Source organism: Limulus polyphemus, unplaced genomic scaffold (assembly GCF_000517525.1).
Source record: "Limulus polyphemus unplaced genomic scaffold, Limulus_polyphemus-2.1.2 Scaffold2798, whole genome shotgun sequence".
Classification (NCBI taxonomy): Eukaryota; Metazoa; Arthropoda; class Merostomata; order Xiphosura; family Limulidae; genus Limulus; species Limulus polyphemus.
Window position 1 is genome coordinate 90035 of NW_013668408.1, and position 15192 is coordinate 105226.

General features: G+C 31.0%; 1 protein-coding gene across 7 annotated transcripts in view; it reads left to right on the top strand.

The window, feature by feature from the left end:
• The window catches only part of LOC106467925 (histone RNA hairpin-binding protein-like), a 42877-nt gene extending 28444 nt beyond the window's left edge, over positions 1-14433 (top strand). For 6 of the 7 annotated variants that reach the window (XM_022396144.1, XM_022396147.1, XM_022396145.1 and 3 more), the window contains 4 exons: positions 2342-2386; positions 4924-5034; positions 5198-5341; positions 11283-14433. In XM_022396144.1, coding sequence (XP_022251852.1) covers positions 2342-2386; positions 4924-5034; positions 5198-5341; positions 11283-11436 — 454 coding nt within the window. In that variant the 3' untranslated portion in view covers positions 11437-14433. The remainder of the gene's footprint in view (positions 1-2341; positions 2387-4923; positions 5035-5197; positions 5342-11282) is intronic. The other variant, XM_022396146.1, reaches the window with a different exon arrangement.
• Positions 14434-15192: the final 759 nt, after the last annotated feature.

The following is a 15192-nucleotide window of genomic DNA, read 5'->3' on the forward strand; positions in this document are numbered from 1 at the left end:
TTATTTAATTAAATAAAAAATTATTTAGTGCAGTAGTATCATTGGTATAAAAAAAAGGGTTAAGTTTCATCGACAGTTGACAGCAAAAAAAAGACCCAGATAAGTACTGTACTTCTTATTTTTCATGTGTATTTTTATTTATTATTATAAAAGTAACTATGATGTAAAATTAGAAATTTTTAGGCTAGGTTAGATAAAATATAGAATAATAATAATGAAATGTTTTCATGAGGTATGCTTGCAAGCAACTCGGGAGTAGCCTGTGCATTATGTAATTCAATAGGGTAAAGAGAGCTACACGTTTGCCAAGTGATTTACAACTTGTGGTGGGAATATTATGTAGACATGGTTCAAAGAGCAATAAAACAATAAAATTTAAATATAAACAGATGTATATTGTTACAAGTTTATAGCTATTTAGGATAAAGAAATGTAGTTTCATGTCACAAGTTGAAGTCATTATAGAAAGAAAAGAGTAATTTAGATTTAATTAGATTTTTCTTTTTTGGTGGATAAGAGGTTGTTCAACCTTGTATAGAGTTAGGCTAGAAAAAATATAAAGTTTTGCTGAAAACAATTTCTGATACGGTACAATACCTCCACTAACATAAATAACTATTCTTGTTAAGTGCATGCCACAAGCCTTTTATCTCCTCTCCATTGGAATTGATTGATTCCAGTGTGTGTCTCATGCAAATCATCATGCGTCACCCCTCCACCAATAGGAGTGTGACATGCTCTCATGACACATGCGACTCCCTCTGTTCACTTCTGTTGAACTATCACTTTTTGTTTGGCAGTACTCATGTTCAGATGATTTTTTCTTTTGATGCTCTTCGTGTGAATCCTATTTGTGATTTTAATAGTTTAATTTTCAAAGTGGGACTTCTTCATTCTTTTTTTTCTTTACATCAAAGAAATCTTTTAATTTAACTTAAATTCCCAGTCGCTATTTTTTTTTTCTCATACTCATATTTTACATCAAACACTTTTGTTTGATTTATGTATTTCTACAATGAATTCTGAGGTTCATGTTCCCATTTCAGATGTTATACTTCTAGCACTATTTTGACAGGCTGCAGGTGGGGGAGACCTGTCATTGGATTTCCTTGCTATTATCCATTTCGAATTGCAAGTTATAATTTTTCTATATCAAAAATGTTTTTCCGATAGGTACTTACCAGTTCTCACCCTTCCTCACCACTCAAAACCAGTGTTTCCATCTGTCAAAACTCAAAGTGAATAGAGGGAGTCACATATATCATGAAAGGATGACACATTCTTATTGGTGGAGTTTTGATACATGATGATTTGCATGAGAGATGCATTGGAATCAGTCAATTCCAATGGAGGGGAGACAAAAGGCTTGTGGCATGCTTAAAAATTGTTTAGCGTATAGTGGGCAGCACTGAACGAGAATAGCTATTTATGTGAGAGGTGGTGAGTACCAATCAGAAATACATTTTCAGTATGCGAAAATTATAACATTTGAAATTTATTGAGGAGGTTTTAGAGACTTAGCAAATGAAAGTTGAGATTTTTCAAATGAAGAAAAATATTTTTAATCTTAATAGAAAAATCATTTTGCATTTGGATCAATCAACACTTGGACTCTATATGTTCATGGAGAAATTTTTAGTGAAAATACCTCATTGAAAATTCCTATGTTTCTGTCTGCAAAAGACTTAATTATTACTGAAAGCTTGCTAAATTTCATGAAAATACACAAAAAATAATAAAAGTTATAGCATGGAAACTATAAAGGTCAATTTAGGGTCAAGAACTCAGCCTTTTTATCCAAGCCTGTAGTGAGAAAGTTGGTGTATATTTAAAAACAAAAAAGTTAGATCTGTTGCAAACCATATTCCCAAAACACTAAGCTATCAGAATTCTAATTTTGTTTGAAAATCAAGTTGTATTTTGAAGGCATGATGTTGTAACTGATGCATGTTCCTTCTTGAAGAGAAAAAAAATCTCCAAGAATGGAAAATTTTGTATTTGTAAATTTTGATAAAGGTAAGTTGTATAATTTTAACAAATTAGCTTAAAAGTATAGGATTTAGAAGTAGCTGACAACAATATCAAAGTACTGGAACTTGCAAAAGAATAAATGCATCCTGTATGTTTTAAATAAATATACACCTCAACCTAAGCTCTAAGAATACTTTTCACTCTAAAATGGTCATGAGTGAGACCTCATTGCTTGTTAGTCATGCTTTATACAGTTTTCATTTTCTTCATTTTTGTTCAATTTGTCATTAAACTAACTTGTTATAAATTACTGATTTTCCAATAAGTAAAGGTGAAATTATTTTACTGTGAGAAATTGATTTATTTTTAGTAAACACTCCATCAAGAGATGTAATAGCCGGGACTGTGAGAAAAGGTATGTATTTTAAAAGATTTAAACCAAAAATTAAAAATGGTGAATAAAGTTTCTTAATTTTAAAATTGTGCTGTCTAAAAGGAAAATATCAAGCACTGCTTTTGAAAAGTAACTCATCATCAATATATTGTGGTATAATAAAATTCTGGTTTTATTTTGATTGGTATAAACCTGATAAAAAGTGTACATCACAATGATTTCAGCCTTTCTTTTCAGAACTTAATCCAGAATTTCTACTGTAGTTAACAAATTCCATATTCTAAAAAAGTTCTTAATTTGCTTTTTAAATTTGTAGTTGAAATTGCATCTTTCAAAAATTATACTGCACAAAACAATTAATGAACAATTGGAACTCATGCTGCTTTTGCTATGAAAGGACAAAACCAAAGTTATAAAATATTAATCTATCATGGGATCTGGAAAGGTTGGACATTCAGCCTTATTTCTTGGTAAGGGTGACAGTTCTTGCATTTCAATTTGGAGTATGGTCACTAGAAATAGCTAGAGTATTAGATGTACAGAACTGACTAAGTTAATGCAAGTGTTATGATTTAGATGGCTTAAGTATAGCACAAGTGTTAAATTTAGTTATGTTTAGAAGCATAAGTTTATCACAGGATTGTTTACATAATTGTGTGAATCATATGTTGTGCAGTTCACTTGTTGTGAATTGTTGATTGTTATATTAATGCATCATATTACTAAAATCTTCTACGTTTTCTCTTGTTTTAATGGAGTATTATTGCATCATAATATCTTGTAGTGTGTGGAATGTTCTAGGCTTTGGTCAGACTATAAATACGTGTAAAGACAAAGATAGATAGATGGAGAGATCTAGACTATGTAATTGTGAGTTTAGCCATAAAGAGTGTATAGTGGTGACTTTTAAAGTGAAATTATCACAGATTATATTGTAATAACAGAGTAGAGAAGAAATAATTTGTCTTATCAATTATGTAAAGCTCTGGATACAAATGTGGTAATTAACTGGGTAATGAACATTTTTATACATATATATTTGACATGTTTTAATATATTATTTTAAAACAAGTGGACTGTGTGCTGCTTGTTTATTGTTGAAATTTATCATTATCAAGTCACAGACATCTATTGTAAAGAATTTGGTCCATACATCCATCCATAAAACTTGACAAACTTGGTATTCATGCTGCATCTTAAAATCAGAATGTTGATAAGTTCATGAGGTATCTTTAATGTCTTTAATTGTTTCCTGAGTTGCAAGAGTAAGCACATGACTAATTAACATGTAGACTACTGTTTGGTTAATCTCCTCCTTTTCAAGAAGTGTGTCAAATGGTTTATCTTAGTATGGTTGGGTATTATTAGTATATAACAGCACAAAGGTCTGTAGAGTTTGTGTAACATATGTCACTAATGGCTTGCAAGATGGTTTTTCACTGTGGGCTCTTGTACTTGTAAGAAATTTGGTTCAAGATTCTCTCCAGATAAGTATATGAATGCTATGTGGTTATAAGATACACTGTGTAAAATTATATTGCCCCACATTTTGTTGGTCCACTTCATGTGTTTTTGCACCATTACAGAAGAACTGTGTTGTGAGTGAAATGCACTCTGTTGGGCAATTGGCATACAGACTGGGCAAATGAAATCTATTTTCAACCATCTTCAAACTACTGCTGTGTAGTTACTATATAGAATAGTTGATTCAAACTCAGAGGAAGCACCCAACACTTGTGGGGAGTCAGAATGAACAGATAATGGTCTTCTGGTAGTGCTAAGGGTGAGTCTTGCTTTGTCCAGGTGTCCAAGTAACTGTACCTTTCATTGAGAAGAAGTTTTGTACTCTACAGATGACACTTTTAGCCAGTGTGCAAGAGCCTGTAGTTATTTGCCAGCTTCCATTTGTTGAGTGACTCTCCATACAAATTAAACTTTTAAATGCACTTTTTTTTAGATCTGTTTATTGTTCATGAACACCTTGGAGAACTTCTGAACTTTGCAGCTCACTTCAAAGTGCCAATTTAAGCAAGGTCAACTATATATAATTTGCATAACAATAAAATGAAAGGGTGATTGACATTATTTTATAACTGTATCTTTTCTTGCTATAAGCTATAATTTAAAAACTTCTGATCATTGAGTGATTGGCTTTGTAATGCTGGCTTTGTTATAAGCTACTGCATAACAGCTTCTAATCATTGGGTGGTTGACATTAATGTATAACTGGTTTTGCCATTCCATAAGTTACAATGTAATGAATTCTCATCATTGAGCGATTGATATTATTTTATAATTCTGGTTTAGCTTTGACATAAGCTGCAATGTAACAACTTTTAATATATTCTTTCATTGTTTTTGCAGTGTATTTCACTTATTTGAAGACTGCACTGTAGTAAAAAATATCTTGTATGCCAAATAATGATTTAAATCCAGTTTTCATGTTGATGTCTTGAAAAAGACATCTGATCATAAAGTAATTTTTATGTGGAACTAGATTCTTAATGATATAGTTTTGTTTCTATCCATTTTTGAAACTTTAAAAAAAAATCTTTTAGAAAGAAAATGGAGATTGAGAAAGATAAAGAAGTGTTGCAGAGACGGCAGAAACAGATTGATTATGGGAAAAACACATTGGGTTACCAGAGATACATAGATGCTGTTCCCAAGTGAGTCTTATGTAGAACAGAAATATATTCATTGTCAGATATCATATTATGCTTTGCTTTGTATAAAATGTCTTGGTAATGTTGAAATTCACTTTTCATAAGTTTATTAGTAAAAGAAAGGACGGATTTTTAGTATTTATAAATTCAACAAATATATTTTTAGGGGAACTCGGACAAAAGATCATCCTCGGACACCAAATAAACATTTCAAATATAGTCGTCGAGGCTGGGATACACTAATTCAACTTTGGCGTAAACAACTGCACTTGTGGGATCCACCAGCTGGCGAAGAAGATACTATGGAAAGGTATGGTTCAGTATTGGCTCTGGTATAAATTATGATTGCTGCAAAAGTGGGTTTGTAATTTAACTCATTTTGGTAATTTGGAATTGTGATTTATAAAACATGTTAACTCTTTTAAAATGGGCATCAATTTATGTGCATGTCAGAAGGTTTTAGTAAGTTACATTCAAAATTTAATTAAACTACTTTCTTAACATAGTATATAAATAAACTTGGCATAAAAATATAGCTAATAATCCAAATTTTAACATTATATAGGATTTAAATTAATTTTATAAGGCAACATATACAAAATTCCTCAATTTCCTTTGCTCTAATTTATTTACCACATCTCCAAGAAGTACATGAAAATTACTCATTATAATGTTGTCATCACTAAGGCAAAGCATGATTTTTATAGCCTTCAGTCTTATTTGGCTACAGAGTCATCCATGCCCACTTGTTACATCCTCTTTGATTTTTAATACTTTACATTTTTTTCTGTAGAGAATTTTCCTTTTTGCTTTTAATTCAAAATTTATTCCCACAGGAAACACATCAACGAGATTAGCTGAATTTTAATGGCTCTTGTCACATAGTTAGAAAGCCAGAAACATTGTGATAGTTATGGGATATTATCTGCTTTTTTGCACATTATTATTCTGTATTATTTGGTCCATTATTCAATTAAATAAAAAATTTAGTGTAGTAGTACCATCAGTATAAAAAATAGTAGGGTTAATTCTTCATCAACAGATGATAGCAAAAAAAAAAGACCCAGGTAAGTATTTTATTTCTTGTTTTTCATGTGTATTCTCTATTGTGTAAAAATTTGAAACTTTTTAGGTTAGATTATATAAAATAGAGAATAATAATAAACATTTTTCATGAGGTATGCTTATGAGTAGACCATGTGTTATGTAATTCGATATGGTAACATGGGAAAATTAATTTAGACATGGTTCAAAGGGCAGTATAACAATGAATTTAAATATAAACAGATGTATACTGTTGCAAGTTTAAATCTATTTAGGAGAAACAAATGTATTTTTATGTTACAGTTTGAAATCATTCTAGAAAGAAAGGGGTAATTTAGACTTATTTAAATTTTTTGGTGTTTACGAGGTAGGTCAAATCAACCATCCTCGTATATATAGAGTTAGGGTAGAAAAAAATAACATAAAATATCAAGTTTTACAGAAAAATAACATTTTATAATTATATAGGAGGTTTGAGAGCTCACACAAATGAAACTTTAAAATTTTCAGATGAATAAAAGTATTTTTAATCTTAATATGAAAGTCATTTTGCGCTTGCACTAGTACAACTACTCTATATTCATAAATAAGTCTTTATTTAAAATACTTAATTAAAAAATATAATTTTTTGTGTACAAAAGTCTCGTAATGTTTACTGAAAGTGCCAAACTTTGTGAAGATAAATGTACTCTATTAAAAGTTATAGTATGGAAACTAACAAGTACAAAATGGTTACAACCTCGGTTGATTCCACCAAGCCCATGTGGAAAAAGATTAAAAAAACTTGTTTAAAATAAAATATTTGATTTATATGTCTACCAGACTAAAATATTAAAACACTACCATAGGTATATATTTTACAAATAATGATTTTGCATCATTTTAATTTGCAATGCACGCTGGAAAAGCAAAGAAATTTCCAAAATGATACTACATCTACTCACCCAAAGCTATCTCAACTTTGATTTGCCCTCTAAGCATTGCTAAAATTTTCAACACACACCAGTCTTTTATACCCCCTTCATTTTTTATGCCATTCCAGCAACATGTATTGATCATGTGACTACCCTCTGATATTTATGCCATTGATGTTTCCCGCACATCCTTTACCATTCCTCGTATGTTATCCTCTATCTGGATCAGGCTTTCCTTCCCAGGACATCGGCTGTCCGAGAAGGTTGTTGCACCTTTTCTCCTATTTCCTTTCCTTTCCCACCTGTTCTCCCATTCAGATCCAAATAATAGTGCCTCCTTTTTGGTTCTTGTTCCTGTCTCTTTGTTCCATAGAATTCCTGTGTTTCCTGTGATCTTTCACCTATTCTGCTCACTGGTTGAGTTTGTCAACTCATATGACTGGTTTATTCTAATGTGTCTATGGACAATTGCTGTCTACATCATGTTTCTTCACACCAAATCTATGTCATCTATGTCTTTAGCTTCTTGCAACCTTTTGGAGGAGATCATCTTCTTCCTGTGGTGATTCTACACACATCTGTTTGCTTTTGCCTATTATTATTATTATTCTTTTTTTAAAATAATCTGTAATACATCATATTTCAGTATCTCACCTGGTGGCAAGTGTTCCCTGGTCAGGTATGCTGAATATTATATCTTGGCACTAAATCTATATACTTCCATAATGTTCACTGTGGTGATGAGGTGTTTTTGTAAGACCACTGGCTGCTTATCCAAGGGAATGTATATATCTCTATCTATATTTTGTTTTATCAGTGTATCATATATAAAATACCATCACACATGGACTTCATGAGTAAAGCAGATGTGGTTTTTGCCCATCCCTACTGACCCATGATTCTTACAATCAGGGTCTTTCTGCTTTTCAAAATATGGAATTGGAGACACCCATTGCACTGTCTCCAGTGTGTCGTTCCTCCAGACTCCCCAATGTGTATCCATCTCCCTTTCTTCTAGTGGAGCATGGGAGTCCCTGCCACTTCTGGTTCCCAGTTGCTGGAGTGATGGACCATGGAGGTTTCCTTTGGAGTGGGTTTTGTATGATAAAACAAACTTCATAGTCGTTTTTACCCACTCTGTGAGAAGAAGGCTATTGTCCTTATATTTAATATTATAAAATATCATAATATGATAAATCCAAGGCACTTCTCCCAGATGTTTTTTGTCTGGGTAGACTGCGCTTGTTGATCATAAAATAAAAATTTTATGTAAGGTGCTTCCACTGGATGTTTTCTGCCTGGATGGACCACACTTCCTATACTCAATAAAATACAAGGTGCTTCTCCTGGATGTTTTTACCCGGGCTGACTTCACATGTTGTTAACAAAATATTTGTTTATGCAAGGCATTTCCACTGGATCTTTTCTGGCCAGATGGACCGCACTTGACATATTCAATAACATCACAAGGCACTTCCTCGGATGTTTTTGTCTGTATGAACCACACTTATTGATCTCTAAGTAACTTATGCACAAGATATGAAACAAACAATTTTATGCAAGGCACTTCCACTGGATGTTTTCTGCCCGGATGGACTGCACTTGACATACTCCATAATATGACAAGGCATTTCCCTCCAGATGTTTATGCCCGGACTGACCGCACTTGTTGATCATACAATCTGTTATATAAAAAATATGAAAGAAAACTATAATGCAAGGTGCTTCACCTGGATGTTTTTTGTCCGGGCAGACTGCACATGGCTTATTCATATACCTTTATGATCCTTTAGCTCTAGTTATGTATTCTTATATCTGATTACGGGCACCCTCTTCAAATCTAATCACACTTGTTATGTATGTGGACATCTTACGTACTATCTGTTGTACACAGGCGGTATCTCTATTATATGACATCTTGCCTGTCTATTAAGTTCTGTCCTATGTGTCTTACTTTGTTCTTTACTGGGCAAATAGCATACCTGTTCCAGAAGTAGTGCTATACTCCACAGGTGTGCCTCCTTTTATAATTGTGGCACAAGTGTTCTTTCCTGGTGGTTGTTCTCTACTTGTTTGTTTACTTTTGCACCTTCACTAGCCCCTCCACCTTTGTAATGTGGGATTCTAGTTTTGAGTGAGTGGAGGTAGTACCATTTCGGAAGTTAACATTTTCTAACACTGAAAATGTATTTGTGATAGATACTTACCGCCCCTCATCCACTTTCCGCCCTTTCTCCCCAATAATTTGCCGGTGTTTCTGGTTTTTATCTGCCAATTCTCGAAATTGAGGATTGTGCTGCAATGGTAGAGGGAGCTACCTGCCCTAGTATAGGTGGTACAGTATTATTGGTGGAGGGTATCACATCATCAGCACATGTTGCTGCAATGGTGGAAAAAAAAATGAAGGGGGGTATAAAAGTCTTGCATTGTTGAAAATTTTAGCAATGCTTAAAGGTCAAATGAAGGTCGAGATAGCTTTGTGTGAGTACAGATTAGCACCTATCAGAAATACATTTTCAGTGTTAAAAAATATTAACTTTTAGGGGTAATAAATGTTTACTAGTCACAGTCATGAAACTTTTGAAATCATGGAATTGTGTATAAAAAAAGTCAATAGTGGAAAATCACTAGTGTTTAACAAGATGTCCTGAAAAAGTTCATGAAGGTCTAATCTTATTTCTTCCACATCCTCTTTTTGTCAACAAAAAGCTATACCATTGTGTTTATTTCAGTTTCATGTAAAATTGTTTCAAGAACATATGATTCATAAAATAAACAAATATACAAACTTGGCAATACTGATCATTAATGTAACAGGCTTTCAGCTAAGTACCTTTGTCTTTAGATAAACACGTGTCACATGTGACTCTTGTTGGAATGATATTGTTAGTGTAAAATAGCTAAAGACTTGTCTGCTAGAAATCTAAAATAATACAATTGTTGAGTGAATCAAGAACATGTAAATTTCAGAATTTTTCTAAATCTATTTTTAGCATAAACACTTCAAAAATAATTAACTTCTAGCCTATTTCTTCATTAGTTAATGTTTAAAATTTGTTAATAAAAGAGATAGAAATGCAAGTTACATTCAAAATTTAAGTAAGCCAGTTCCTTATCATTGTATATGAATAAACTAGGTATCAAAATGTAGTTAGTAAATCAAATTTTAATATTATTTAAGTTTTAAGTTTGTACTTAATTTTTATAAGGAAATATTTTTAAAAATCCTCAATCTCCCGTATTATGAGAATTGTGATATTTGTTCTCTAGATTTTTCCTCTTTAATATATTTATCGCCCCTCCGAGAAGTACAAAATTCAACACAAAATACTCATAATAAGATAGATATTACTAAGCCAAAGCATAATTTTTATAACACTCAATTTTATTTGTTTAGAATGCCATAAACTGTCACATCCTCTCTTTCACAAATTCCAATAGTTCTTTCTGATGTTTTATACTATATTATTTATAACCAGTAGAAAGCCAAAGTTTTAATCTATCAAATGACATATTATATTGTGTTGTTTTATGTACAGAGTATTGTCTATTTTGCCTCCATTTTAAAAATCTCTTGTGGTATTCACATCAAGTTCTTATTGCATAATTAGAAAGCCAGATAAATTATGAGAGTTATAAGACCTTGTTTGTTTTGTGTATGTTATTATTCTGTGTTTTTTAATCTGACTTCTTGTGTGCAAAAGACTTTTAATGTTTATTAAAAACTTGTCAAATACATAAAGATACACAAAACCTATTAAAAGTTATAGTGTGGAAACTACGGTCAATTTGTAACTATGTTACAAACTCTGTCAAATTGGCCAGGCCCATAGCAAGAGGGTTGACTCACCTGTGCTCAGAGGGTTAAAGAAAATACTAGTTGAATGTTACAAAATGTAATGATGTTTTTAATCATGTACTGATTGAAGAGAATGATATATTTGAAAGGTCAGAAGTTTGGGAAATTTTATTTACTCAGTATTATTGAGTATAAATGATGTGCTTTTGACCATACTGCAACATTTCAAGAAATTGATATTTTTTATTTAACTTAAGATTAGAAGATCACATTTTCAGAAAACTTTTAAGAAAAGGTGATATTGTGTATGAATTTCTCATTTTGTGAAGATATTTTACTGAGAAACACTAAGTTGTTTTCTATATTACATGATGTTTGTTTCATTTGTCTTAGACATTTATATTTGCAGGAAAACCAACTCCATTGTAATTTAATATGATTAAATGAAACTTTTTTCCTAATTCATTTTGCTTATCTTTAACTTGTTTTAACAGTTTTGACAGTGACATGGCAAACTTATCATTTGAATATCATGTGGCACCAATATCTGTGGCATCTACTTCACCCAGTACATCATCATTGGACAGTTACAACAAGCCAGAGCATGGCCAAAAAAAGCAAAAACATGCAGACTTCAAGGGACTATGAAGAATATGATTGTATTTACTGTAACATCCCAAAATCTAAAGAAAATAATTCATTAGCTACTAGTTGCACCCTGAGTAAACCTGTGCGTATTGTAAATGAATTTCCTTTAGATGCTCATTTATTGGAGGAAGACTTTATTGATTTTTAATGCTGTCACCAGTTTCCAGCATTTTAATATTTTTACAACCTTTTGCCTTTACTTCATTATATGTAAAAGTTTTTATGTTCAATACTACAGATTAATATTTCTCTTTGTAAGTAGATTTATGTAAAGCTACTAGTGTTGTGGACATTCCTTGACTTTTTATATTTCTTTTCTCTGAATCTCTTGTATAATCGACAGGAACTTTTGATAGGTTTGAAAGAATGTCATAAACATTAGTTGAAGTTTATTCGTTCTGTTTGTCAGTTAAGTTGACCCTGCCAGCAAGTGTTTATGGACATTAATAGTCTCATGCATGAGAAACAAAAATAATTTGATTACATTGCATCTTTTTATCATATACATATTTGTGGCTATCGCTCATTTATTGGAGCTAAAATTGATTCTTATCAAGATATTTTAATAATCATAATATGTCTGTAAAATACTAGAATTTCTCAACTTTGAAATGTTAAGATGTAAAAGTTTTAATCTTGAACTATAAATTTAACAAGTATTGGGTGATTCAAGAGTCACTTCTAGTGTTCAGATGACTGCATTCAGGAAACTCATGCATACAGTGTTATGAAAGTGGGTATATAGACCAATTTGACAAAGCATAAGACAATGTACTCATTACAGTAAGTTGTTCAAAACAACTTGCATATGATTTTGGATGATGTGTTTTATGCTCATTTTCCTTAATGCAGTCAGTCATCAGAACAGTAGAAGTGACTCTTGAAACACCCAGTATTGTCACACTGCCCTCATAGTTTTTTGAAACTGAAGTAAGAAAAGATTCAGTGGATACATATTTAAATAGGATATATAAAGTTCCAGAGCAAAATCATTTTCTGAAATTTCTTTGTAATAATTTTTCCTCATTAAAAGAACAATTTTATGTGTTTTTCTTGTTGAGAAATAAACGTATACATGTAGTTTCAATAGTAATGATAGTTTTATTTTCCAGTTAACTATATATATTAAATTGTTAGAATGACCATAAAACAGCCTTATTTTGCAGTTTTAAGACTGTTTCTAGCATATATAGTAAACATTTACATTGCAGAACAAGTATATGAATGATGTGACCTTACAATGAAAATATATTAATCTCAGAGTTGAGTTATAAAATGCTTTTAAACTTAAAGCTAATTGTTCATTGTCAAGACAAACTGAATTATTGTTAAGCAAGTAGTGTTTTATAATCTTGATTTTGTATCACTTATATTGTCTTATATATATTTTTAATGCAAACACTTCTGCTTATTAAGGTTGAAAGCATCCAGCACTTGACTTTTCTGATTTTCTAACTAATTCTTTACCAAAAACCATTAAGTACAAGTGTTAGTTTATAACCAAAAACATAAATTGGTTTATACAAATATGTGCAATCTGTATTTTCTTGTCAACAATTTATTTGTAGAACTGTTTTTTAGAGTAGCCGCAAGTTAGCAACCAGAAACATTTGATTTCTGTTTGTATTATCAATGAAGTGTCAATATTATAAAGATTTTTTTTAACAATAAATCAATATAGCATTTTAGCCAGTTTTTTTTTTTCTTAAATACCAGGAGAGCTACTTGGGTATTCTAGTTTTGATTTACTACTTATATATCAAAGGTTTTGGTTTGTAAAGTAATTACACATGTACTTTGTGAGTGGGTTTTTAACAGATGTAGTATTTTTGAATGACCAGAACAGGAAAATGTAAATACTGTTTTCTAATTTCAGAAGTCACTTCATGGTCCTTTTGGAAAAGGTAAGTATGATTACTAACAAAACAAGATCAATGTGTGTGTGTATGTTGTCTTGAATAGAGATATTTGTGCCACAAAATAAAGCTTTCTGCTAAAATAAATAGAACTTTAACAAGCATATTAACAATGCAGATGAACCAAGATTAGAAGATATTATATATGGAAGTCAAATACTGTAACATACAACAACTATTAAATGTGAGAGTTTAAAATATATAAATAATTTTTACAATACTGTCAATGATGTGGAACAAATATTGGTAGAAAGGTGAACAATATTATTATATATATATATGTTGTGGAGAATGTTTTTTCATGGTATAAATAATATATCTGATTTGTTTGTATAAATATCTGATAATTTATATGTGGAACGTAACCTGTAATAGTTTATAGAATTTTTTCAACTGTGAATGTATCTTTTCTCATACATTTGAGACTTGTCCAGTTGTCTACATACATATTTTGGAGTTCTCCAACCTGTTTCTCATAATCACATTAAATATTTTGTTTGGTAATTTATATAAAACATGTTCAATTTGCGGATGTTATAGTCATTGTTTTTTTTTAATATAAAACATTTCAGTTTGTACTTACATGAATGAACTCAGTGCTATTTATCTTCAGTCATTTAAAAACAAAAGTTATGATGAAAAAAATATATATAGTTTTAGTGCATTAACGTTGACATTCACAAACATGTATTTTGAGTGACAATGGCTAACATTTTTCTAATTATATTATTGAATATTTCATAGCTGTATCTTAAAGGAAAGCATAAATCAAAGTTCCATAGAACACTGCATTAACATATTAATACATTTGCTGCCATGTGTCCCACCGTTGGGTCACAACTGACTTTTAGTTATGGATGGTGGGTCACAGAAAGTTGTTTCAAAGCCAAATTTCTCTTGTGGCATATAAGTTGGCACACTGTGACTGCTCCTCGGGACCCCTTGAATGATTAACTTTATTTATACTTAATGTATTACGTGGCAACCAGTGTGTTAATGACACATGTTATACCAATTTTACACTAGTTTTGATTATAAATAATTTTGTAGTTTGAAACAATACACTTGTACAAGTATTATAAAATGCACTTAATAATGAAAACATTGGTATATTAGTAAAAAGAAAATATAAAACAAAAAAATAAATAAAACTACTTCCTAAAATGGTTCTAAGAAAATGAACAACTTCTAAGCTTACTTAGTATAAATTAGAATTTAAATCAAGACTAGCATGTGAGAATGACAGAATATATTATTAACATGTTTATTTTAGAAATACTTTGTATCCAATGTTAGTATTTAAATATTTTGCTAATTGTAAAACCTGTATAACAGCCCTTAAGTGTGATTTTAAATATGGTGAGAATTTATAATATTTTATTTAAAGTATATGTTTTTAAATTACCAAACCATTATAGAAATATAAAATTAGTGTTAGACAGTTTAAGTGAACTGCTGAAAAAAAAAAGTTGTCAAAACCATTAATAGCTTGTTTAAAAAATGTTTTGCAACGTAATATAGAGGTTGAGTAGGTTTTATTAAAGTGATTTTGATGCTTGTCCATGTTGCCATGTCCATGCATCTTGACAGTAACCAGTAAAGTTTCCATTGTAAAATACTGTCATGTTCAAAGCACACCACTCATCCCTGCATCTATTGTAGAAGGAAGATGTTTTCACAGTACCCATTACAACAGTGTTGACATAGCAATCCATAAGTGTCATATTTGGTGACTTGACTGATATGTCTGTTTATAAAAATATGAATACCCTTCCTAAAATATATCAATATCTTATGACCAAACAATATAAAAATGTAATTCTGATACCATTACTTTATA